This window comes from Dermochelys coriacea, chromosome 7 (assembly GCF_009764565.3).
Source record: "Dermochelys coriacea isolate rDerCor1 chromosome 7, rDerCor1.pri.v4, whole genome shotgun sequence".
In the NCBI taxonomy this organism is placed as follows: Eukaryota; Metazoa; Chordata; order Testudines; family Dermochelyidae; genus Dermochelys; species Dermochelys coriacea.
Window position 1 is genome coordinate 115,041,477 of NC_050074.1, and position 27,103 is coordinate 115,068,579.

The 27,103-nt window shown below is 39.6% G+C and overlaps 1 protein-coding gene and 1 long non-coding RNA gene across 3 annotated transcripts; one reads left to right on the forward strand and one right to left on the reverse strand.

Annotated features, from left to right (window-relative positions):
- Nucleotides 1-37: 37 nt before the first annotated feature.
- Nucleotides 38-27,103, forward strand: DCLRE1A (DNA cross-link repair 1A). Of its 2 annotated transcripts, none has more exons than XM_038408383.2 (10): nucleotides 38-203; nucleotides 1,543-2,456; nucleotides 3,818-5,437; nucleotides 7,459-7,592; nucleotides 9,245-9,363; nucleotides 11,456-11,599; nucleotides 12,527-12,672; nucleotides 15,445-15,599; nucleotides 25,124-25,265; nucleotides 25,971-27,103. In XM_038408383.2, the coding sequence occupies exons 2-10, from the start codon at nucleotides 1,961-1,963 to the stop codon at nucleotides 26,198-26,200; spliced, it is 3,186 nt and encodes a 1,061-aa protein (XP_038264311.1). In that variant the 5' UTR covers nucleotides 38-203; nucleotides 1,543-1,960; the 3' UTR covers nucleotides 26,201-27,103. The 2 variants fall into 2 exon arrangements, with proteins under 2 accessions (XP_038264311.1, XP_038264312.1); XM_038408384.1 differs by having other exon boundaries at nucleotides 202-1,369.
- On the reverse strand, nucleotides 18,945-20,648 carry LOC122461227. The gene is made up of 2 exons (XR_006283060.1): nucleotides 20,478-20,648; nucleotides 18,945-20,374 (listed from the first exon to the last, which is right to left on the reverse strand). It is a non-coding gene; the product is annotated as an uncharacterized LOC122461227 (long non-coding RNA).

Here is a 27,103-nt window from a genome sequence, read left to right on the forward strand (position 1 = left end):
GCACGTTTGGTTCGCCGGTTATTAGAAGAAAAAAAAAAAAAAAAAAAAGGATGGGAGCAACGTGAAAAACTCAAGGATTAAAACAACCTTGACTATTACTATTGAGTCCCCCCTTCCCTTTGGGAGAGGCGGAAAGTGGAGCTATACAGTGGAATGGAATGTGCGGCAGCGGATAGGGCGATGCTGCCGGGAGGGAGTGGAAGGTCTGTTGCCGCGGGTGTGGTGGAGGAGGGGGCTGGGCCGGCTGGGAGCGGGAGGGGGTCGGCCCCTCCCGGGACAAGACCCTTGGGGCTCCGGCCCCTGTGGCAGTGGGGCGGCTGTTCCCGTAGAAGTGGGTTAACCAGTGGGAGGGGGGCTGTGCCCAGGGACACCAGACATCCCGCCATCAGGGGCAGAGGTGGATGAAGATGTATTGGGGCTCTGGGCACCAAGAACAGTTGGGTCCCCCACACCCTGGGGTCCCAGAGCTGGCGGGAGGCCCAAGGGGGCCATGCCCGTCCACTCTTTAACATGGACATAGTAGCCTCAGGCATGCACGGGGCCGTGGTGGCATGGGCATAGTTGGGGGGCAATGCCCCCCCCCCAGTTGCAAGCCTCGGGCCAGAGGCGACAGGAGGAGCGGTGCCACACGTGGTTGCTGCCTCAGGCACAAAGCCCAGACGGCAGCTGGTGGGGCAGCCTGCCAGCGGGAGCTGGGCACAGGCACTGAGCAAGCCCAGGTGTGCAGTAGCTGCAGAAGCCCTCCCTGCCTGTGACATTCCTGGGGCTCCCCAGCTCCTCCTCCTAGGCCAGGCAGGGCTTCCTTTCCCCGCAGAGCATGTCTACAGGCTCTGGGGAGGGAGTAGGAGGCAGGACGGGAGCCCTTGCCCCTGGGTCCCATTGGCAATAGCATGCCCGCGGGTGGGGGATGGGTACACCAGCTAGGGGCTGCACTCTGGCCCCCGCTCAGAACAGGTGGAGGGTCCACGGCTCCCCACAGCAGCCCAGGCTCCCTGGGTGGCTCTTACCACTGCCTGGCTCCAGCTTCTGGCCTGGCCAGGGGGTGAGGTCTTGGAGGGAAGAGGACGAGCAGGGCCACTGTTCCAGTGTGATGGCCTCCCCTTTCTACCCAGGTTCTGATGCTCCTGTGCGGGCCCTCAAATTGACTGAGGCCCCTGGGCCTGTGTCCCATGAGCCTGGGCGTTAATCCACCACTGATTAGGGGATTTACCTTATATATACAACAATATATACAACATTCCAGATCACCCAACCCTGGTCGGGATGGGGGATGTCTCCTCCCAATGGGTCAGTTTTTAGCCCTTCCACTGAGGTGCTGGCAGCCTGAGCCCGGAGGTGCCTTTGAGGCAGAAGACTGCAAGTGTGACGTGTGAGTGAACCAAAGGCAGGACCTGATCCAAGTCCCCTTAAAGTCAATGGAAGATTTGCCACTCACTGCAGCAGGAGTTGGATCTGCTCGATAAAGCCACTCAGTCTATCACCTCATACTGCTTTTTGTTCTGTGGGCATCCACATACATATTAACATCTCATTTGCTTTCAGGCTCCCACCTTTCAGGCCCGCAAGACCCTGGAAGGAGTCTCTGTCAGATTTGGATTTGCAACCTCTAACCTGGCTTTACAGAGGCTGTGATTATCTACAGTGCTCCAGTGGAAGAACAGTAACTTCGGCAAATGGCTTTCTGCACAAATAAGTACACCTATGATCCACTTCGATTTGATTTAACAATAGCATTAAAATATACAACCCTCCCCTGAGTTCTTTTAAAGCTAGAGCTCTTGGTCTTTCAGACCCATCTGTGATGGCTATCCAGTTTGTGGCCCAGTGTAACATTTCAAATGGAGTTCAAGTGCCTTTCAGCTTCAGGTCTAGGGAAATTAAAAAGGAAAAGCATTAAAAGAACAATCCCCAGACTTAGGAACATTGAAATACTATTGCTTAAAGCTGAGGAAAATATTTGATGTGTTGCTATTTTACCATGTCTGAAAATGACGAATTGGAAGAAGATATTTGGGAGTACAAATCCATTCGGAAACCAAAGTCAGTATATCAAAATAATAATTCAGTGAATATCTCTACATCTGTGCAGAAAGCAAATGATGGGAAGTGCAAATCAAAAGGAAGTGGAGGTAGGAATAATAAAAAAGTATTTGAAAACAAGGACAAGTCTAAGAAAAGTGAACAGGGACCAAGACAGAAAGGTATTCAACCACTTATAAAACCTGACCAGAACATAAATCTATCTAAAGAGGACCATATTGTGCAGTCCCAGGAAAGTGTAACTACGCCAACAAAGCAAAGCAGGACTTGTAACAAAAAACAAACCACACCAAATGCAAAGCCAGTTTATGATGGATACTGCCCAAGCTGCCAGATGCCTTTCTCTTTACTGTTAGCCCAGACACCTCGGTGGCATGTTACTGAATGTTTGGACACTCAAAGATCCACTGAAAAAGGTAAGGCTCTGGTGAGGAGAAATAGCCCATTCAAATAGATTTTAAAGGTTATTCAAAGAAAGTTGCTTGAAATTTAGGTCAGATTTAGTAGTATAGAACCTCACATCAGTTTGGAATCTGAGAGAATGTATAGTATGGTTGGAATGACTATTGCAATGTTATTAATTGTTTATCAGCATTATTTTCATATCAGATCTGGGGCTGTGTGATCTCTTTTTCTGAAGCATTGATAAAGATTGAAGGTCCAATCTTTAAAGGTGTTGACTCCCTCTTAGAGGTGTTGCACTCAACTCTCATTGGATTGAAATAGGAGTTGAAGGTCTTGAGGGTATTGCTTGTTCAGCATCTCACAGGTTTGAGATCTAAACCACTGACACTTAGGTCTCAATCCATAATGAATTTTTTGCTTCCTTCTGCCACACAGCCCCTCTTCCTGGGGTGGGGAGGAACATTGGCCCACGCTGTTTTCAGATTTTCCAGGATACTTACAAAAGTTGGAAGCTGAAATGAAGATCTGAATGCTTGGTCTACCAAAGACTGGAGATGATATACTTCAGACCTCAATCCCAGGGCCTGTGTACTTTAGCAACCCTATATTGACCGGGTATGCTGTGAGAACACAAGAGATCACAGACTTATTTTAGTCTGGGAGATGGGTGGGACCCTCTAACATATAGTTTTATGTGATGATATCCAGTGCTTTCATGGGTCTGTGGAGACCTTGTAAATCTTCCAGGAACCTAATCTGTGATTTTAATACATTTTTTCTGTTTGAAAAACAGCCAGGAAACTTTAAGTTAAAGTAAAGGCTGCCCCTTTTCTTATATCTTTGTCTTTTATTGAAGGGATGTTTGAAGTCACTGTTTTATTATGAAAATGAAGCCCTTAGCCCTTAGTTTTTTTATAGTTTTAACTGCAGGCAAATATATCTCCCACCTTACTTCCAGCTTTAAAGTAACAGCTGTAGAATCTTGCTGTTTGGCACTGATTTATCCACTGATCCTAAAATTCTCAATGTGATTAGGTTAGTAAGACATAGACCTCAACATTTTGTGACAATGTTAAAAAAACAAAAAGAGAGAGACAACTACTGACTATTTCATAAGGTTGAACATAAAAACACTAATTCCTGTGAATAGTTCCAGTAGCATTTTTAAAAGTTCATTGTATCGCAGCTGACAACTGTGAGGTGGAATGTCAGGTTGATGTGATTCAGAATAGCTCAGGCCTGGCTCTGGCCTCAGACAACTCAATTTTTAAGGGAAAGCTCTTAACAGCTATGCCATAACGTTAATATAAAATCACTGTATGTGTTTGTGCTAAAAATGCTTTTTGACAAGATATTCTGTTTGTTTCCTTAGAGTGTCCTGATGGTCTAATGTGCACTTCCACACTTCCATCGCACTACAAGCGCTATACCCATTTCATACTTGCTACAAGCAGAGCAGGGGATTATCTTGTCAGCTCTTCAACATATAGCCCAGAGAGAAAGTTCACATGCTCTGATGCTGCTAACTCAAGCTGTTTCCCAGGCCTTGTGGATGGAACCTCGCAGTGTGAGAAATTGACCAGGAATGTAAGAAATGCCCCAAATGAGGATCATACATTGGTGATACAGAGTTCAACACAAGCAAAATCTCCAAATGTAACCAATGTAGCTACTGTGTCTTCCACAAACATTCTAAAGCCCCAACAGACTCTTCCACTTACACAGTCAGCAGATGATAATGGCCAGCTTGAGTCTTCGGAGTTTCCATTTTCTCAAGGAAGCAAAGCTAGTGGAGATCTGGATAGTCAGAATGACTCAAATCAGTTAAAGCTGCTACTTCCAGAAGCTGACTTCAGTGACTGTGAAATTTCCTACTCCCCACTTAATACTGATGAGGAAAATAAAGAGGAAACAGAGGAAGAGGAGGAGGAGAAGAAAGTAAAAAATTCACAAAAGAGATTATTTCACACCCAGAACTCTGAAGATGAGAGCACCGAAAAGGAGGAATCTAGCTGTATGTTGTTTACTAAATTGGATTGTTCTCCACTTCAGCAAGTACACAGGTATGGCTGCCTTAAAATAGGTGGTTTCATAATACAAAATGAACCTTGTGAAGTATTGAATGGACTGAGTAGTTTAGATGGTTTTGTTAAACCTGTTTCGCAGAAGCACATGAACAGCATGTTCTCTAATTCAGGAAGTGCTGCTAATCAGTTAAAACACCCACAAGGGGCACTACCTGCACAATCCTCTCTTTCCCTTAATTGTGATATAACTAAGAAGGAATTTGATTGGCCAATATTCAGTGCCTCTGTTTCTAATACAGGTAATTTGGAGCTAAAAGATTTTAATGCTTGCCATTTGGATTATGCAAACTTGGCTGTGAGTGATCCATCATTGCCCTTGAAAGTCAAAGAAGAAGGTGGTAGATCTCTTCTGTCAAAGCAAAGTGAAGTTTTGAAGGAACCTAGTAACTTCCTAATCAATAGAAATAAAATGACTACTAACACAAGTGGAACTACATTATACCAGAAGAGTTCACAGCCAGTAATAGAGGAAGAAGGAAGTCTTCCTAATACAGTGGCCGTACCCCTTCCCAGTACGGTCTGTCAAACGCTGCCATCCGTTTCTGTTGCAAATATGAACGCCAAATCTATTTCAGCCAAAGAACTGAAACAAATGGACATTGGTGTTTTCTTTGGGTTAAAACCCAAAGCAAAAGAAGAGACCAAAGGAAAAAAACATTTTGGTGAGGGAACACAGTCCTCAAGTCCTGTAACTCCCAATGGAAAGAGGCCCAGACAACAAAAGAGGAAAGCTGAAGGATCTCTGGGGGACATAGATGCGGTCACAGAAAGTTCAAATAAAAATGGAATCTGTGTAGATACAACATCTGGTGGGAAGCGAAGTTGGAGAAAAAAATTTAGAGAATCATCTTCTACAGAAGAAGGAACAAAAAACAAAAAGTGTCCCTTTTATAAGAAGATACCAGGTGAGATGTAATTGTGACTTTTAATTGTAATAGTTGATTTTAGAACTGTCTAGTGGATATAGCTCTTTTCCCATTTTAATATGAGGCTTTTTTATTCTGTTTCATTGTAAAAACGTTTTAGGCCTCAATCCTTTAATGATTTCCACTTGGGTGGACCCCCTTGAAGTTAGTAGGATTCAGGGCCATAGACATTTACAAGATTACAGCGGCTCATTCTATGACTGAGCAGCAATGAAAAAAGGAAATAATTTTGTAAAAATATAATCTTTTAAAGATAGTGCTAGAAAAATAAATGTTTTGACTTAAATTACGTTTTACAGGGCACGTAGCCTAAGGGGGAGATTTTCAAAAGCATCTAAGGGATTTAGGAGCACAGGTCCCATTGAAAGTGAGACTTATGCTCCTAAATCCTGTAGTATCTTTTCAAATCTCTTAACTAATGTTTGCCTTGTCCAATTCATCACTTGTAACTTTTACATAACTTATTTTGAAGTCATAAGAAAGGTTGGCTAATACCCAAAATGTTTGTCACTCTTGTAATTACTTTACCATGGACCAAGTACGCTAATTGAGTTTCATTTTGTGTTTAAGGTATAGTATTACACTAGAATGATATTCTCCAGTGTTAATTAGTAGCGTTCTTAAAAAATACTTTCTGAAGCTAAAGAAAGCGCTCAGAATTTACCAAAATCTTCTCAAATAATTATCCAATGTATAAGGAAGACTGATGAATAGTTTGAAAAGGTTAAACTTCACAGATTTCAGATCACCAACAGAGGATCATCTTAGTTGTGCTTTTTGATTCTGGAATCCTGGATAAAGATACAAGGAAGATGAAAGTTGGGGTAGTAAATGTCGTAAGCATGTAGTCTATCTCCGTGACCTTGATTCAGCAACCTGATGCATGCAGGTAGACCCTTAAGCTTGTATGGAGCCCTATGATGTCAGTTAAGTCCTGAGGATCCTCTGCTTGTAAGAGTCTGGAGGATCGGGCCCCATATCTACAGTATAATTGTCAGTTTCTTTGGCTGCCTATCTAGCTTTTGTTTTGAACCACATCAGTTTTATTTGAAATATTTCTGAATTTATTTTCTATATTGTTTTCAAATAACTTGGAAATGTACTTTTCAAATGGTTACATCTTAATGGGTTGAATGGTGTGGGAGCAATTATATGAAATTTTTGGCGATTTTTTGGAATATATAACTAAATTTAAAGATTTCAGAGTAGCAGCCGTGTTAGTCTGTATTCGCAAAAAGAAAAGGAGTACTTGTGGCACCTTAGAGACTAACAGTGAGCTGTAGCTCACGAAAGCTTATGCTCTAATAAATTTGTTAGTCTCTAAGGTGCCACAAGTACTCCTTTAAATTTAAAGAAAATGTCTACCAATAAATTTGATAGTTTTTTCACATTATTGATTTCTCATTTGCAGAGAATAGAAAAGACTCCTTACATCTGTTTTTATCATGAGAAATAATAACTGATTTAAATATATAATACCAAATTTGTGATATATAACCATCAGCAGATAGAGATTTTTTAAGAACCCAGGTCAGTTGCCTGCTAATGGTAGTAACATTTAGGAAGAGTGTTATATGTATGGAACTGGCATGGTGCAGATTGGAAGTGAAATACATAGTCAGTGCTTTGGGCAGCTTGCACTGTGTAAGCATTTCAGAAATGCCATTTTGAATACAAATGTATGTTTACTCAGTTTATCAGGTATAACTGAAATGTAGGATGGCAGATGAACAACAGGTGTTTGTTTGGGAGGAATATGTCGAAGTTTGTATTTGAAGATTGTTTAGTTTGCTTAGTTATGACTTTAATCAGTGAAGCTGTCTCTCTCCTTGCTGTTTGGATAACGCTCATGTCTGCAAGCTGCATTTGTTATCACGTTCAGCAAAAAAGGAGTATACTATTTTAATGCATTTTCTACTTAAAAAAAAATCTGACCAGTAATTGGCTGTAGCTACTCGGTTCTTATTAATTGACTTGCTCCTGTTGTATTTATGTTGTAGGAACTGGTTTTACAGTTGATGCATTTCAATATGGAGAAATCGAAGGCTGCGTAGCCTATTTCCTCACTCATTTCCATTCTGATCATTATACTGGCCTAACAAAAAAATTTACATTTCCAATCTATTGTAATAAGGTAAGATTTGCTAAGGTTACTTGATAATTACCAAATTAGTATGCAACTATGAATGAAAACCAAAAGAATACAGTGTTCAGATTCTATGGATATAGAACCAGAATCTCTGCTGTGGCTGAGGAGCATTTGGCATGGCGAATCTGGGTAAAGGAACCCTTCGCTCCCTCATGAGGTGATTCTGTGTCAGGCCAGTATCCCAGAGGCTGCTGTAACTAGCACCAGTTGCTAACAGCCCCAAAGAGCTGTTATAGTAGTGATGGATCAGACAGATGTAAGGAAGGCCTTATTAGATCCTCTTTCTTGAGCCAGCTGGAAGGAAGTACGTGAGGGGACTAGAGGCTCTCCCCCTACCCAGGAGTTTCTGTAACCCAGATATAGCAGATGTTCTAAGATGCTGGAGCACAGGCCAGTGTTGTAGCCATAATCTTTCATAATGCACATATTGTGCTCTGTGGCTTTGAGATCCTTCTAAATATTTACAATATAATCTAATAAAATTAAATAATATTTAGAAATTCCACAATGCTTATATCTTTAAAGAATCTTACGCACCGTCCCTGTGATATAAACAAGTGTAGAGATTGGCATGTGGAGGCATAAAGATTACTTTTCCTGCAGGCACGCAGAAAGTCTGTTGTAGCGTCAGGAATAGAATTTAGGGGTTTCTGGCTCCTAGTCTCAGGATCTAAACACCAGAGATGCTACCTCTGTTTGTAATGGTCCTTGCCATAACTTTAGCCATACTGTGTGGTATTTATGCTTGGGTTTTTACCCTCTGGCACTAGTAGAAAAATGACTTTTTAAAAAAAAAACCCTGAGCACTAAAAAAGTGAACTTTGTTCCCATTAATTGTTTTCCCCTGAAATGTTTAGATGTCTTTCTCTGTCTTTCTACATTAACTATCAGGTAAAGCACATGGGGTTGACATGGTCTTTTTGTTTGTTGTCTCCGGGTATGTCCACACTAGAATATGTCTATGTATGTAAGGTTGACTTACTGCTGTGGTGCATGTCCATACTACCCTCCTTGGGTTTGTGGTGCGTGTCCTCACCAGGAGTTCTTTTACCGATCTAAGAATGGCAGTGTGGGGAGCTGAGAGCCCGGTCTCTCAGCTCTGTTGGCAGCTCCCTACAGGGAGCTCTGCTGCCCCACAGGCTCCTGGGCTTCCGGTGGACTGCCCCCCACTTCCATTTCCTGTTCCGCACTGGAAGCAGGGGAAGCCTCCTGGGGCTTCTCTCCTCCCTGCCAGGAGCCATGGGAAGCTGCACAGGGCTTCTCACCCCTGGGGAGCAGGGTCTATCTGCCCCAGCTTTTCAGCCTGCTCCTTACTGGGAGTTGGACAGCCTTGTCAATTTCACATCTTGGCTCCCAGCTGGGAGGAGGGTCCATTCTCCTACCCTGAAATTGACAAGACACCAATGTAAGGGACGCAGTGTCTACCCAGATACTGTGTCGTCCTGACTACACTGACATAAGCCTTATGCCTCTCGTGGAGGTGGAGTTATGATGTCAATGTAATAAGGTACTTACATCGGCAGGAGGAAGGCTATAGCGTAGACACTAACATAATTAGGTCAACATAAGCTGCCGTATGTCAACCTAACTATGTAGTGTAGACCAGCCCTCAGTACTAAGCTCTTTCTCTTTTTCAGATAACTGGCAACTTGGTGAAGAGTAAACTTCGAGTGCAAGAACAGTATGTCCATACATTGCCAATGGAAACAGAGTGTATAGTGAATGGAATCAAAGTGGTCTTGCTTGATGCCAATCAGTATGTATCTTTGCAGCTGAATTACATACATCATTTACAAATAGTGAATGTCAAAGATAAGTTATTGTTTAGAAGTGGTTTATACCGTCATGATTTTTTTGGCTTCAGTGGATCTGGAAGACTAAGGATAAATTTTTTTAAAGTGCTTAAGTGATTTAGGAGCATAAATGTTGTTTTCAAAAGCGAGTTAGGGACATAGGAGGTAAATCTTATTGAATGCCAATGAGACTTAGTCTTCTAAGTGCCAAAGTTACTTTTAAGAATTGGAATTAGGCTCCTTTAAAAATTTTACCCTAAAAATATTTTGTGCATTTGTAATGAGCTCATCACCAAGATATCTAGATGCTAGTGATAGAGTGCTTTAATTTTCACATTTCTTTACAGACATTAATCCTGACTGATACTTAGAACTCTTCTCTGAAGTAGGTAAGGAAATAGAAGCACAGCAAGATTTAGGACTAGGGTTTCCAAAGTGGTCCAGATTCTGAGTGTTTCAGTTTTTAGTGCCCAATGTGAGGCGTGCTGGGCCTTATTTTCGGAGACGTTAAGAACTTTACAGTTTGCTGATGACAATCGGCGCTTCAGATAGTGAAAATCAGGCCCACGGGGTCTCAAGCTGGACACAAAAATCATTCGACAGTTTGAAAATTCAGCTCTAAAAAGACCTGATCTTGCTCCCATTGAAATCTTTGGCAAAGCTTTTATTGAATTCAGCGGTGCAGGGCCAAACCTTAACTGCCCAAGGCCATGTAGACAGTCTGTGGTAATGTCAGGATTAGAATTCAGTAGCTTTTGGCTTTCAGTCCTGAGTTCTGATCATTTTGCCTCTTGGCACCTTATTTGTGTATTGGAATAAAAGTCCTCTCTTTTTATTATATAAATTTAAATGCAGAATTCTGTTGCAGCTGGTTTGAATAATACTTATCTTAGGAGTTGTTTATAGTTTGAGAGATAAGATTCCGTGCAAGTCCTTTGAAAATGCTTGCTGGGAATGAAAGAAGCCTTGTAGCTTATGTAATTTGGACATTTTTCAGTTTTTCCTTTCCCCTGCGTTTTAAAAGGAATATAAACTATAGGTATAAAGTTCAAGTTTTTGGAGCACTTACAAACTCTGTCTTCTAAGCTATGATCTATGGCCAGTCCTTCCTTTTTTTTTTTTTTTTTTTTTTTAAACTTTATGTATATGACTCGTGTCCAAAATACTCCTATTTTGGCTGCCCAGTCTGAGTGTCTGCCCGACAAAACAGAGTAATTTTGGTGAGGAGCTGCACTAGTAGCAATGGACTCACTGCAATCATAGCAAACAGGAAATGGTACCTACCCAACAATAAATTCTGGATGCAGAATAATGTTTTTAAAATCTGCAAAGAGAACTTAAAAAGCAAATATTGCACCAACTCCCACAGCACTGAAGATAGCACCTACAATTATTCAGTTTCTATTTTTCCTAAATCATAACAATGCCTCTTCTTTCCCAAGCCTGCCATTTCCCCTTTATTTAAAATTCATATTGGACCAGAGAGACTGATAAACATAAAAAGATGAGCCTGGTGTATCTCTTGTGCCGCATGTGCTGGAAGAATGATCAACACAAAAGGCAGCTAATGCTTTATTAGTCATTTAGGTGTAATTGTTGTTCTCCCACTGTCCATCTAACCTAAAAATTATAGTCTATTAATAGGACTTAAACAGGAGTTTATTTTTTTAGCTTCACTGGAATTGGAAGACGAAGGAAACTTTGCACTTAAATAGCACTTCACAATTTCAAAATCCTGTGTAGATATTAATCTTCCAACAGCACTGTGGGCAGTCATTATCCTCATTTTTCAGATGAGGAAACTGAGACACAGTTTGAGAGGTGGTTGCTTGTTTGGGGTCGCAAGACAAATAGGTGGCATAGCTAGCATTAAAAAGCAGGAGTTTCCCAGTCTTGATCTGCCAATGCGTGGGGCTGAATATCTGTAATTTACCGTGCTTTATCCCCCCTGCTGCTTGAAAGCAGTATAGTTTGTGTGGTAATGGATGCCACTTTGGAAATTAAGAATATGTTGTGGGTTGTTTTTTTCTTTTTCTTTTTTTTCCCTTCTCCTAGTTGTCCAGGTGCCACAATGATCCTTTTTTGCCTTCCCAATGGAACTGTCATGCTACACACTGGGGACTTCAGGGCAGATCCTTCTATGGAGCGTTGTCCTCTTCTGATCAGTCGAAAGATTCACACCCTGTACTTGGATACTACGTAAGCTAGTATATCCTTCTTTCATGTCACAACAACAACTGTGTCCAATAATAGTACTTTATAGCTAAAAAAATTAATATGAGTATTGTGATACCACTCATCAGAGCTAAATGAGTATGTAAAGAAATAAGGTATTTGTTAAAAGGCCATTTGCATAATGTCTGTTGACTTTATATAAATAGGGATATAATAATAGTGTGTGGCATAAAGGTTTTTGCAGTATTCATTTGAGATGGCCAAATTAATCATAAGTGGTATTCAATTGTGAGTGCCATTTGTCCCTGTAAAAGCAGAGGTTTATGAAATTGAAATTGGCTTTCTATGGGTCAGGCCCTTAATGCAAGAAACAAATATTCAAACAATGAAAGGCTGCTAAATGTTGGGGTCAGTTGTCCAGTTTTTCATTAGACCTTTTTTTGGTTCATCCATGTGAAACTGTTTTTCAATGTATGATGACTAATACCCAGTTGCAGTGCTTTCGTTTTCTGACCCATATTCTATTACTGTGAATGAATAATGCCTTTTATTTTTTGGCATAATGCACATAATTGTCATACAAGACCTATGGATGTAATTAGTATGTGACTATAAAAATAGTACTCAAAAGAGGAAAAGATTTCACTAGTCCATAGTGTCAGATGAGTGAATATTGGCAGTGTTCTTAAATGTGCATATAGAAAAGTATGTACATTATATAACTTAAAATGATTTATTGAAAAAGATTAAAGTTTAATCTTAAAAAAATTACCATATGCCACCATGATTTTTAATAAGTAAATAATAAGTTGAATTGATATTGACGAATAACTTGGCTTTCTCTTCCTTATGTCATTGTTGTGTGCAGTTTCTGACAAAGCCTATTTATAAAGTAGGATGCCTCCTGTATTATGTTCTATTACATATTCATATCCAATTTCCATTTATTAGATACTGCAGTCCTGAATATACTTTTCCTTCTCAACAAGAGGTTATCCAGTTTGCTATCAACACTGCCTTTGAGACAGTAACTCTAAACCCACGTACATTGGTCATCTGTGGAACTTACTCCATTGGAAAAGAAAAGGTCTTTCTAGGTGTGTAAATGGACATATCAAATCAAAATGAATATATGCATATCTGAATCAATGTAAAATGAGCTTTTCCTTAAAGTATGCATGAAGGTAGCTTAGGCTGAACTTAGATTTTGTGTATAGCAAAAGAAAGTATGGCTGTTAACTCACGCGATTAACTCAAAAAAATTAATCGCAATTAATTGCACTGTTAAACAGTAGAATATCAACTGGAATTTTTAAACTATTTTTGAATGTTTTTCTACATTTTCAAATATATTGACTTAAATTACAACACAGAATTCAAAGTGTACAGAGCTCACTTTATATTATTTTTATTACAAATATTTGCACTGTAGAAAATGATAAACAAAAGAAATAGTATTTTTCAGTTCACCTCATATAAGTACCATAATGCAAATCTCTTTATTGTGTAAGTGCAACTTAAAAAAAAAACTACATTTGTTTTACATAACTGCACTCAAAAACAAAACAATGTAAAACTTTAGAGCCTACAAGTCCACTCAGTCCTACTTCTTGTCAGCCAATCGCTAAGACAAACAAGTGTGATTACATTTATGGGAGATAATGCTACCAGCTTCTCATTTACAATATCATCAGAAAGTGAGAAGAGGCGTTTGCATGGCACTTTTGTAGCTGGCATTGCAAGGTATGTACATGCCAGAGACGCTAAACATTCGTATGCCCCTTCATGCTTCGGCTACCATTCCAGAGGACATGTTTCCATGCTGATTGCGCTCATTAAAAAGTAATGTGTTAATTAAATTTTGTCTAAACTCCTTGCGGAGGGAATAGTATGTCTCCTGCTCTGATTTACCTGCATTCTGCCATGTATTTCATATTATAGCAGTCTCAGATGATGACCCAGCACATGTTGTTCATTTTAATAACACTTACCTGCAGATCTGACAAAACGCAAAGAAGGTACCAATGTGAGATTTCTAAAGATAGCTACAGCACTCGACCCAATGTTTAAGAATCTGAAGTTCCTTCCAAAATCTGAGAGGGACAAGGTGTGGTGCATGCTTTCAGATGTCTTAAAAGAGCAACACTCGAATGCGGAAACTACAGAACCCAAACCATCAAAAAAGAAAATCAACTTTCTGCTGGTGGCATCTGACTCAGATGATGAAAGTGAACATTCGTCAGTCTGCACTGCTTTGGATCGTTATTGAGCAGAACCCATCAACAGCATGGACGCATGTCCTCTGGAATGGTGGTTGAAGATGAAGAGACATATGAATCTTTATCGCATCTGGCACGTAAATATCTTGCAGTGCCAGCTACAACAGTGCCATGCAAATGCCTGTTGTCTCTTTCAGGTGACATTGTAAACAAGAAACGGGCAGCGTTATCTCCTGCAAATGTAAACTAACTTGTTTGTCTGAGTGACTGGCTGAACAAGAAGTAGGACTGAATAGACTTGTAGGCTGTAAAGTTTTACATTTGTTTTATTTTTGAATGCAGGTTTTTTTTGTGTGTATAATTCTACATTTGTAAGTTCAACTTTCATGATAAAGAGATTGCATTACAGTACTTGTATTAGGTGAATTGAAAAATACTATTTCTTTTGTTTTTTTACAGTGCAAATACTTGTAATCAAAAATGTAAAATTAGCACTGTACACTTTGTATTCTGTGATGTAATTGAAATCAGTATATTTGAAAATGTAGAAAACATCCAAAAATATTTAAATAAATGGTATTCTATTATTGTTTAACAGTGCGATTAATCGCGATTAATTTTTTTAATTGCTTGACAGCCCTAAGAGAAAGTAAATTTTAAAATCTAATATTAATTTTTTTAAATGTCAGAAAGTTTTAAAAATTCAACTAAAAACAAGTTTATGATATAAACAGTCACCTGCCATGTTTGCAAACTTAACCAAACCATATTGTGCTATTGCATAGAATGCACAAAGTGGCTACACACAGAAAGTGAAACTAAGCAATCTAATTTATTTAACCATACCACGTGAAGTGCCAATAGTTTACTTTAAAAAACAAAAACAAACCAGCATCACTGGTGAGATTATAACATTTGTTTTCAATTTTAATAATCTCGAGTGCTATTAGTAACACAGTGAAAGAAATATAATTATTTTTAAATTTCAGTTCTATTAACACTTATTTCCAAGGGTGATATTATATAGTTCCCTGTAAAATGGAAGCAAGTCATACAAATGAACTATTTATTAAAAACATTCCCAGCAGCTCACTGCTTCTTTCTGCTGTTTTCTGTCTTTAATTCAGCCTGTTGTGCCCCAGGCTTAAATCAGGACAGTGATTACCTGACTGTACTTTCTAGAGCAGACAGCCATGCAACATTCATACTTTTTAAAAGATTTTCAAAGTCCTTGGTACTAGAATTTCTCTCACTGAAATTCAGGCCATCATTAACATGGGTTGTTTGTCCCTTCTTCAGAACTGTACCAGGTTCTAGCGTCTTAGAAAGAAATGTCCGTTTGCTCCCTTGAACATCAATGTATTATTGAGGAGGTATGATTTGCAACCTATTAATATACTTTTACTACTCCTCTCTCTGAAAATAATTCTGAAGCTACAGTACAGCAATCAGTGTTTGCCAACAGTTATCACAGTTCTCCTCTATATATTTTAGAATATGAAATAGCTTTGTTGGCAAGCATGGATTTTTGTAATGATAACCAGTGAATCAGTGAGATGATCAGGAACATCTCAGAAACAACAATGGAAATCTTTATTATTTGAAAACTTTGTCTTCATTATGTCTGATCTTTTCCCTTTCACCTTACAGCAATTGCTCAAGTTCTGGGCTCTAAAGTGAGCATGTCCCAAGATAAATACAAAACGCTGCAGTGCTTGGAATCAGCAGCTGTTAATTCCCTCATCACCATGGACTGGAACAATACTTTGCTTCACCTTCTTCCCATGATGCAAATTAATTTTAAGGTAAGTGTAGAAAATATCATCTGCACCTGTTGGCTAACCTTAGCCTGGATGATATAACAGCAATAGGATATCTTTGGTGCTTTTTGCCACCTGTCAGATCATATTTATTTAGCAATGTTTTGACATATAGCAACACATTGAAAATGAGATGCAATTAAACATTAATAACAGACTCCAAACATAATGCACAGAAAGTGTAATTTCACTCTAATGTAGTGTTCATGGAACAAGATTAGATGAGACTTGTTCAAAGGCTTACCATTTGTGGCCTTTTTTTTGAAGTAGGTTTTATTTAATGATTGCAGGATCTCTCCTATTAACAATTAATATACTGGGACACTTAGTCCTGGCTTCTCTCTTTCCATTAATTTGTGTGCTATAAAAAAGGACCGAAGGGGTTCTCTTCCTCAAACTTCCTCTCGTTTCAGGCAGTTAATAGAAGGGATATTGTCAACTTGACATCGTCAAAAATTCTATTCTTGTGTTTTTTTAAAAAAAAAAAGTCATTTCAGCTATGACACATGCCCCTGAATCCACTGCTAGTTTTTATAGTTTTACATTCACCTTTCCTCATTTTAGACAGTTTTTCTTTCCTCTGTTGCTGTGTGGAAGACCTGCACAAACTACAGAAGGAAATGGACTATATGAGAAACAGTGAAACTGACACAAAATGTAGTTAAATGAACATCATGATCAAACTGAAGAAGAAATAGATTCCCGTCTTTCAGTTATAAGAATATCAGGTGTTACTTGTAACGACAGTAAATAAAAGGATTTTAGACAGAAGTGTGTGTTATTTTTTAAGTTGACTTTTGTGTACAAGTTTTATACAAGGGAATCAAGTGCCATCTGTTTGTTCTGAAATGAACCCTGAGATCATATCATAAGTATTCATAGATGATGGAAGGGATAAAAATATTTTTATTTTAGTTTTATTTTAGTTTTTAAAAGATTCATTCCCCCTTCTTATTTAAAAGCTAGAATATTGACTCCCATAAAAAGCAGATTTAAGGTGAGTTTATAGGTCTGTGTTGATTTTACCAGAGCATATAGGTTGAGGGGGAATGGGAAAACAGAGCATTTTTGAAATAGATTTGAAAGTGCAGAGCAACAACAGGCCGTCAGCACAATAGGGAGGAGCTCTCTATTTGTTGTATGCTAATTGAGATACATTGCACCCTTTAATTGTATGAGAAGTTGGTAAATTCTACATTACACTTTAATGTTAGTGTACAGGTACTGTTATGTTGACTGAATCTCAGGAAATTTCCATGTCATGAAAGATGCATAGTGTATAGGCAAATATGTCTAGCCTTTAAATAGGACAATACTGAAAAAAGAAATAAAAACAGAACAATTGGACCAAGTTTAAAGGTGACATAAAACAGAGAGGAAGTGATGAGGATGCTAATCTGGGGTCCTGGGTTTGGTTCCTTGCTCTGCCACAGACTACCAGTGTATGTGGGAGGAATAGCTCAGTGGTTTGAGCATTGGTCTGCTAAACCCAGGGTTGTGAGTTCAATCCTTGAGGGGGCCATTAGGGATCTGGGGCAAAAATTGGGGATTGGTCTTGCTTTGAGCAGGGGATTGGACTAGATGACCTCCTGAGGTCCCTTTCAACTCTGATATTCTATGATTCTATGACTTAGTCACTCTCTGCCTCATTCTCTATCTGTAAAATGATGATACTGTTGTCCTACCTCAGAGGGGTGTTGTAAGGATAAATACATTGACTGAGGTGTTCATGTTCCAGGGGTGGGGGCCATATAAGTTGACTTAGGTAGATAGATAGAAACACATGTAGTGCGATAAGTCAGAGGATCTCAACCGGGGGTCCATGGCCCTTTTTGGGGGGGATATGAGCTGGTTACTGGGGATCCTCCAAAATAAACTAGAGAGCAGGGCCGGCGTTGGGGTCGCTGGGGCCCATGCAGAAAGCCAATGTCTGAGCCACCCAGGGCTGAAGCTGAAGTCCCAGCAACTTGGCTTCATGGGGGCCCCCTGTGGTGTGGGGTGCTGTTTACTACCCCCCACTGGCGGCCCTGGAGCAGAAAAAACAGTTGTTGTGGCACAGGTGGGTCATGGAGTTTTTATTGCCTTTTGGGGGTGCTTCAGAATGCAAAAGGTTGAGAACCCCTGCCTAAATTACACTGTGGGGCGGAGGGGAAAGGCCAGGGCTGTACAGGAAAGACAACCAGTTAGAAAGTGTAAGAAAAAATGTGTGGAGGGAGAATCTTTTTACCTTTCACCATCCTTTCTAGATGCTCTTCCTGCTAAAATCCCATCCTTCTGTCCCTTTAGTATGTAAGTTACAGACATGTAATTTTACCATTTCTGTCACCTCAGTGTGGCCTCCAGTTACCATTATGAGGATTACTTTGCCCCCAAACAAAAGAACCATCTAGATCTGCCAGTGTGATAAGTTTTCAGTGAAGCCAATAGCTGGAGTCTGTGTCCGGGTGCCAGTGATGTCATTAAGTTGTATAGAGATCACAAACTCAGTTGAACAGGTGTTCAATGCTTATGGATGAGCCCATGCAGCATTAACCTGGCGTCTGTTTAGTAAATGTGTGAAAATCAAAAGAACAATGTTGTAAACAATAAATCAGCTAGTATCTGGCAGTCTGTTTGGATTAAGGAATAATAAATAATATGAGTAATTTTTTATACAGTATACATTTGTTTACCCAAGTGGTTCTTCCCTCTTTTATTTTTTTCATGCTCAGCTGAGCAACCTTTGTCCTGAATTGTAGACTCGTTACCTAGGAAATCTGGCTACTTGTATGCCCTTATTACTGTCATTTTACAGTCATGTACAACAGATAGAAACACATGTAAACCACACTGTCATTTTAATCAATTTTATCCTTGAACCCATCCTGTGAGTTATAGAAAATCCCAGTTTTACGTATGGGGAACTGAGAAATAGTTGATTTCCCTAAGATCACACAGGAATTCTCTGACTGAGATGTGAATTGAACACCGGTCTCCGGAGTCCCAATCCAGTCCAGTGCCCTATCCACTAGTCCATCCTATATCAAGATTTCTGAGTCTGCCCCGTATCTTGTTTTGATATGCATTTTGTTCAATCCCTAGCCCTATTTAGGGACTAGTCCTGATATTGTTCCTCAGCTCAATTGATTTCTGATAACTAAAGCTTTGTGCTAGCTCAGAGACCTGCAAAGCCTATGAAGTCACTAGGGAAATTGTCTAAGTCAGGAGCTCAGGTTCAGCATTTAATTTATGTTTTGAATCCATCTGTGATCTCAAACATCAGGTGGCTTTTAAAAGATGCATATCATTATTATTATTTATTCTGTATTGCAGCAGTGCCCAGAAGCCCCAGTTATGTACCAGGGACCCATTGTTCTAGGCACTGTACAGACACATAACAAAAAGACTGTCCTGGCTGCAAAGAGGTTAGTCTTGTCAATTTTAAGGATTGTGCTGCGGTTCTTCTCACTTAGACAGTTAATGCCTCCCCAATAACCTGCTTCCAGGTAAAGAACTGAAAAAGAAGCTCTAAAAATTAAACAGGCTTTTCATGATTGAAGGTTAGTTTAAGTGATAGCTGATCATAAAATTGTGCATTTCTGAAGAACACTTCTGAGGTTCCCTCGATCAAAGCTGGATGTCTTTGGCTTTTATTTCCACTCAGTCAAGTCAGATTTTGCCTCTTCTCAAACAGTGAATATTTTAAAACTTGCCTGGAACAAAGTTATCCATGAGATGGTACCTGGAGTGGGTTAACAAAAAATGAGTTCAGTGTTATGAAAGAGTCTTGCATTCCGTGACTTCCTTCTTCACTAACAGGTCTTCTGAAGCGATCATAGGCACATTCACTTCCTTCCAAAATGCCAGCCTCCTAGTAGACTTCTACAGCTTTACTAGAAAACATACTTTCTTTTAAATATAATTGTAGGGATAACTGATTATTTCTTTTTGATAAATATTCTGATATTTTGTAGCTGCACTTTGCAAGTCATACGGACTCATGCTCTCTTCACTTCATTCCTCACAGCTCCTTTTTCTAACCTCAAATTGCTTCCTAGCGTTTTTGCTTTCTCTTGTATATCTTATCTTTTTATTCACTCTCCCTGATTCTAAAGCTAAAGAATCAGAAGTGTGTGTACGTTGTGATTTTTTTTTAAACTTTTGTACATCTGCTTAATTCCAGATTTCAATTTATTTGGCCTCTGCGCCTTCATCCCATCTTGATTTTCAAGAGCAAAATCAAAACAGGTTCTTTTTTTTTCATTTTGGAAGAAGCTACTTAATTATTTGCCAACATGTGGTTTAGCTCTCCATGTATGGTTTATAGGTGCTATGTTGATTCAGCAGAGAACCTCACTCATCTAAAGACCCCTTGGCTAATTATAAAAACCACAGAAATCGCTCTCCCTTTCTCCTAAACAGTGTCCAGAGTTTAAAGATTTTTTTAATATCAGCATCTTCAGCCTAGACCTGAAGCAGACAAATATCACTACTCTAAGATTCTGTACTAGTTATGATTATGATCAATAATAATAAGTCAAGTAGCAGGCTGGGCACTAGAAATTTCAAGGGCACGGTAAGGATCAAAGTAGACTTCTGTGGCTCTAGTGCATCCCAAGCTTATCCCTGCCATACTTCCTCCCTTGGGCTCCAAGCTTGTTAGCTAAGTTCTGTGCTGTGCAGAGGGCGTGTATCCTTCTCCCTATGTGGGTCCATTCTTCTTTGTACTGAAGTGCAATCTGCACTAATGACTATTACAGCATTGAAGGTGCAGGCTGTAACTGCCCCAATAGAGTGCTCTAATAAATTTGTTAGTCTCTAAGGTGCCACAAGTACTCCTTTTCTTTTTGCGAATACAGACTAACACGGCTGCTACTCTGAAACCTGCCCCAATAGAGTGTATATAGAACTTTTTATCTACAAAAGCTTTACATACGTTGAATAACAGTTCTCACAAAAACCCCCAAGCTAGACCAGGAAGGGTAAGTCACATTGCATCAAAGAGTGTACCAAAGAAACAAATCAAAACCTGGAAAGCAAGCATACCCTTTTTTCCCTATAAATAGCATCCCTGCTTGTTATCCAAGTCAAATCAATATTCAATTCAATATTCTCTATCTGCAGTTGTTACAGTTACGACTACTTTCAGCCTGGTACTGGATGAGTGTGGTCAAATATTAACTACTAATTTTGCAACATTTTCTTGAGACCAGTAAAGGAATCAAAGTTAGATATTAAAATACAACTATTTTACAGACATTCTATCAAGTGAAAGCAAGATGCAGGGTTACAGGTTCACATTCTGGATGTCCTTTTTCCAAATCCTTTACTATGCAAAGCTTTGTTTTTTGAAAGCATAGGAAGAATAAAATAGATTAATTGCTCCAGTAATGCAAATGGATTTGCTGTGTGAAAAGAAAGGGAAAATGGGTATTTCAAAGAGACTGGTTACTTCAATGGAATGCTTAGTTTGACAACAAAAAAATGCTGGGGTCATTTAAATACTGATGAATATCTGCTCTTGAATAAGCAAGCTGCAGGGAAGTGTTGTCAGGGCTGATTGTAAATTAACCATTTAATCATGTTTGAGCCTTCTTATACCATATGGGATCCATTTGCTCATGCTGCTGCTGACTTCAGCAAAATAGTAGATAACAGCTGTCAGATTGAAGGAGGTTGATTGAGGAATGAATTATATTTTCCATTTTAAAAGGATGAAGGTTTTGGAGCCGTATTGACTGAGGGTCTGAGGAATTTTAAAAAAGGAGTATGAATATGTTTCTTGTTTAACTCTTTATGAAGAAGCTCTGAAGTTTGCCATGTTCTTGTAGGAAGGAAGCCTTTTCCCCCTAAAAACGTTAACATTAAAAGAATTCCCCTAGAATCACCCAAACATCTGTTTGTATCAGTGAAATCATGAGACTTTTTCCATTTAAATTCATAGTTGAAGAATTTCAAAGAGCACAAGGTTTCCAGGGCAAGGTCTATGTCTTATATGTGCTCTATTCATGACTTACCACAATGGGGTGCGACTGTAATATACAAGCATTAGGGTGGGATTTTCAGAATAGTCTAAGGATATGCCTACGTGGCAGTTAAAAACCCACAGCTGCCCTGTACCAGCTGATTCAGGCTCGTGGACACAGGCTAAGGGGCTGTTTAATTGCAGGATAGACGTTTGGGCTGGAGCCCAGGCTCTAGGACTGGGCGAGGTAGGAAGATCCCAGAGCTTGGGCTGCATCCTGAGCCCAAACATCTACAACACAATTAAACAGCCCCTTAGCCTAAGCCCCAGGAGCCCAAGTCAGCTAGCACAGGCAAGCCGTGGGTATCTTATTGCAGTGTGGACATAACCTACGTGATTTAGAAGCACATTTGACTTTCAGTCAGACAGAAAATCCCACCCTTACAAATTAACAGTATGTACCTGATTAATAAACTCATAACAAAATCTGAGAGTAGGCTAATCTCATAATTGTTCTACTGAATTTTAGTTCATGTCATAATTGTCCTACTAGAACGGCATGTACTGTCCTTGGTTGTTATTAAGACAAGAGGGGCAAGTATAATGCACGTGTATTATCTTATGAAGAGTGCAGTACGAAATGTCAATCTCCTTAAAAACGAATCATGATGGGCAGATATAGTCCTTTTAGGCTTATGATTGCCATCTTAATGAAACCTAACCTTTTCCACTGTACTAGGTAAATGGAGTCTTTGAAGAATGGCCATAGCTCCCATTACTGAATAAAGAGTGTACTTATTTATTTATTGTCCTTTATTTTCAAATGTGCCTGTCTTGGTAGTTCTGAATATTGCTGTCAAGTGTATACTGGAACCATGATGCTGCTGGTGGCAGCATTTCACTTCCCTTTCCCGAAACTCTGCAGCGTCTGCAGTTGCCAGTTGGTGCTAAATCACAGTTATTCTCTTTTCTTTCAAGCAGTCATTATTTATCTTGTGTTCTTCTTCCTGCTCCTGGCTTGTTGTTAACTGTTCTGAAATCTAACATCTTGTAGGGCTTTCAGATGGACAAAGTGGATATCTACAGTACACATGTGAAACTGATTTCCTGTTTCTGATTTCTCTTTATGCTAATGTAGGATTGAAGATTCCTTACACTTCTTCCTCTCCCTTTTTTACCCTTATTCTTTTGCTAACCCATAAACAAAATTGAAGGCTGCCTCAGGCAAATTATGCGAGTTTCAGGACAGATCTTTTGAATCAGTTGAGTTAAAAGAAGTGAAACTATTCCCTCAGGTCATGTTCAGTTTGGTTTTTGGAAGCATGGTCTAATGGTCTGAGCAAGGGACTTGCTGTGTTGTTTTTTGTGGGTCACTTACTCTCTCTGAGCAGCAGAGTTCCCATCTGTAATACGGAGCTAATAATATTTGTTTGTATTTGTAGAGCATTTTGAGGTCCTAAGCTGAAAGGTGCTATTTAAGTGTAAAGTATTGATCATAACTGTTTTCTAGCCAGCTGGCATTTAAAACAAAAAAAAGAGAAAGTGCCTATTAAAGTGTTCGCAAAAAGAAAAGGAGTACTTGTGGCACCTTAGAGACTAACAAATTTATTTGAGCATAAGCTTTCATGAGCTACAGCTCACTTCATCGGATGCATTCGGTGGAAAATACAGTGGGGAGATTTATATACACACACACAGAGATCATGAAACAATGGGTTTTATCATACACACTGTAAGGAGAGTGATCACTTAAGATGAGCCATCACCAGCAGGAGGGGGGGAAGGAGGAAAACCTTTCATGGTGACAAGCAAGGTGGGCCATTTCCAGCAGTTAACAAGAACATCTGAGGAACAGTGGGGGGTGGGGTGGGGGGAGAAATAATATGGGGAAATAGTTTTTCTTTGTATAATGACTCATCCACTCCCAGTCTCTATTCAAGCCTAAGTTAATTGTATCCAGTTTGCAAATTAATTCCAATTCAGCAGTCTCTGGCTGGAGTCTGTTTTTGAAGTTTTTTTGTTGAAGGATAGCCACCCTCATGTCTGTAATCGAGTGACCGGAGAGATTGAAGTGTTCTCCGACTGGTTTTTGAATGTTACAATTCTTGACGTCTGATTTGTGTCCATTTATTCTTTTACGTAGAGACTGTCCAGTTTGACCAATGTACATGGCAGAGGGGCATTGCTGGCACATGATGGCATATATCACATTGATAGATGCGCAGGTGAACGAGTCTCTGATAGTGTGGCTGATGTGATTAGGCCCTATGATGGTGTCCCCTGAATAGATATGTGGACAGAGTTGGCAACGGGCTTTGTTGCAAGGATAGGTTCCTGGGTTAGTGGTTCTGTTGTGTGGTGTGTGGTTGCTGGTGAGTATTTGCTTCAGGTTAGGGGGCTGTCTGTAAGCAAGGACTGGCCTGTCTCCCAAGATCTGTGAGAGTGATGGGTCGTCCTTCAGGATAGGTTGTAGATCTTGATGATGCGTTGGAGAGGTTTTAGTTGGGGGCTGAAGGTGATAGCTAGTGGCGTTCTGTTATTTTCTTTGTTGGGCCTGTCCTGTAGTAGATGACTTCTGGGTACTCTTCTGGCTCTATCAATCTGTTTCTTCACTTCAGCAGGTAGATATTGTAGTTGTAAGAATGCATGATAGAGATCTTGTAGGTGTCTCTGTCTGAGGGGTTGGAGCAAATGCGGTTATATCGTAGAGCTTGGCTGTAGACAATGGATCGTGTTATGCCATCATGTGCCAGCAATGCCCCTCTGCCATGTACATTGGTCAAACTGGACAGTCTCTACGTAAAAGAATAAATGTACACAAATCAGACATCAAGAATTATAACATTCAAAAACCAGTCGGAGAACACTTCAATCTCTCCGGTCACTCGATTACAGACATGAGGGTGGCTATCCTTCAACAAAAAAACTTCAAAAACAGACTCCAGCCAGAGACTGCTGAATTGGAATTAATTTGCAAGCTGGATACAATTAACTTAGGCTTGAATAGAGACTGGGAATGGATGAGTCATTACACAAAGTAAAACTATTTCCCCATGGTATTTCTCCCCTCCACCCCACCCCCCACTGTTCCTCAGATGTTCTTGTTAACTGCTGGAAATGGCCCACCTTGCTTGTCACCATGAAAGGTTTTCCTCCTTTCCCCCCGCCCCCCACTGCTGGTGATGGCTCATCTTAAGTGATCACTCTCCTTACAGGGTGTATGATAAAACCCACTGTATCATGTTCTCTGTGTGTGTGTGTGTGTATAAATCTCCCCATTGTATTTTCCACTGAAAGCATCCAATGAAGTGAGCTGTAGCTCATGAAAGCTTATGCTCAAATAAATTTGTTAGTCTCTAAGGTGCCACAAGTACTCCTTTTCTTTTTGCGAATACAGACTAACACGGCTGCTACTCTGAAACCTATTGAAGTGTTGTACAGAAATATAGTTTAATCTCCAGTGTCTCCCTCTCCAAACCCCAAAACTTTTTAGACTATTGGATCATTGTGATTGTGGTGGTGTTTAATAGTCTTCATGAATGTGCTGTTTTTTTTTTATTAACAGGGCTTGCAAAACCACTTAAGCAAATTCTCAGAGAAGTTTGACCAAGTTCTGGCTTTCAGGCCCACTGGATGGACGTACTCCGATTCATGTTACGCTCTGGCAGATATCAAACCTCAGACCAGGGGAAAGATCACCATATATGGTACAAGCATTATAAATGGCTCAGTACATTTAATTCTGTGTGGATTGTTTGTATACATTTTATTCTAGTACCTCTTATTGTTCATCATATTATCTACTTATTGGTATCACCTCTGTTAAGAAGCTGAGCAGATAAATGTCTCCAGCATAAGTCTAAAAATTGACCAGTCTGGAACACTGTAAATGCAGATTTTAAATACTGTTTCCTTTAATGCCCCTCTTTCAAAAACAGTTTGATCTGATGCTTTAAGACAAACACAGACTCCATGGGTAAAATGCTATTCCCATTGAACCCAATATGAGTTTTGCCAGGGATTTCACTCCATATGTGGTTTCATGTGAAAGATGCTGTGCCTGCTGCAGAGCTTCCGTAGGTACCAGCCTGTTTCTTCTGTTCTTATTGGTGCAGTCTCTGGCAAACAATTTATGGATGGAGTTAAAGCTCCTAGAAAATCTCTCCTCTTGTCACTCAACAAAGTAGCTGGGTTCACTGAATTTGCACTAATGATTGACACTGTAGATTGATCCTAGTTAATCCTTCCAATAATGAAGTCTGGATTTTTACTTGATCCTTGGAGTAAAGTTTAAATCTCCATTTAATTAAAATATTCTTTTTAAGTATTTCTTTGTTTCTTGCAAAAATATTTTTAGTAAGACCTACAGCTAAGCAGACTGCCTGAGATACCTTTGCATTGTTTTGCTACAGGGATTCCTTACAGTGAACACAGCAGTTACCTAGAAATGAAACGATTTGTCCAGTGGCTGAAGCCACAGAAAATCATTCCCACTGTAAATGTTGGTGACTGGAGAGCCAGAAACATGATGGAAAAGCATTTTAGAGACTGGAAGATGGAGCCTACTGAGCAGAGGGAAGAATGTACGTTCCAAAGCATGTGTGCCAGGGGAGCGATTGAACTACCCAGGAATTTTATCTAGCCTTCCTTTTTCTATGAAGCCTCGTTTGAGAAGAAACAAGCTGCCATTCTCCTGCAAGAGAGAGTACGGTCAGATTTTCCCACAAGTAGGCCTAACTTTCCTGTGTAACCATTAACCTATTTTCTCCTAGCTTACACTTTCAAAAAAACTGCAAATGTGTCTTTCAGGTTATTTTGGAAAATTATTCAGTGTATTTGCTTTCCACAAAACTATCCAGTAAAACACTTAAGCACTTTCATAAGTTTAAGCCCCTGAATAGTCCCATTGAGTTCACTGGGACTGCTCAGATGTTTAAAGTTAGGCACATGCTGAAGTGCTGGATTCCAGCCTAAGTTTCGCTCCTCTTTGCCAACTTTTGCTTGCATGATATGGCTTTAGGATGTTGCAGAGTTCAACAAAAGAAACTGAACCATGATTATTACCAGTGTGTCAGAATTATACATTCTTTCTGATATCAGTCTAATGTCCACATGTATGACATTGGCCTTTAAAATGCGGGACAGACCAACCCATATTACTAAAGGTACAAGAGGACATTTGAATTAACATGGTATTAAATCATTTAAAAGGAAGTGGAGTTTTCAGTCATTTCAGTACCAGATCAAGCATTTCTGAGAAATGACTGTAATGAATGAGGGGATGACATCCGTTTATGTGGCACAATGTAAATTCGGAGAGCAGGTTGTTCCATTGTGAGGCAGAGCTAAGGGTTATAACGCTAATTGCAATATCTGCAAACTTTACACCATAACAGAGGACCAATTTGGGCTGCTACAGTATTATGCAATTAGGCACTTTGTAGAATAATGAATGTTTATAAAGATATTCCCACCCTTGTGTATTTTTAACGTTCAGTATATGAACATTTTTATAAATCTATTTTAAATAAAGAATCTAAATTAA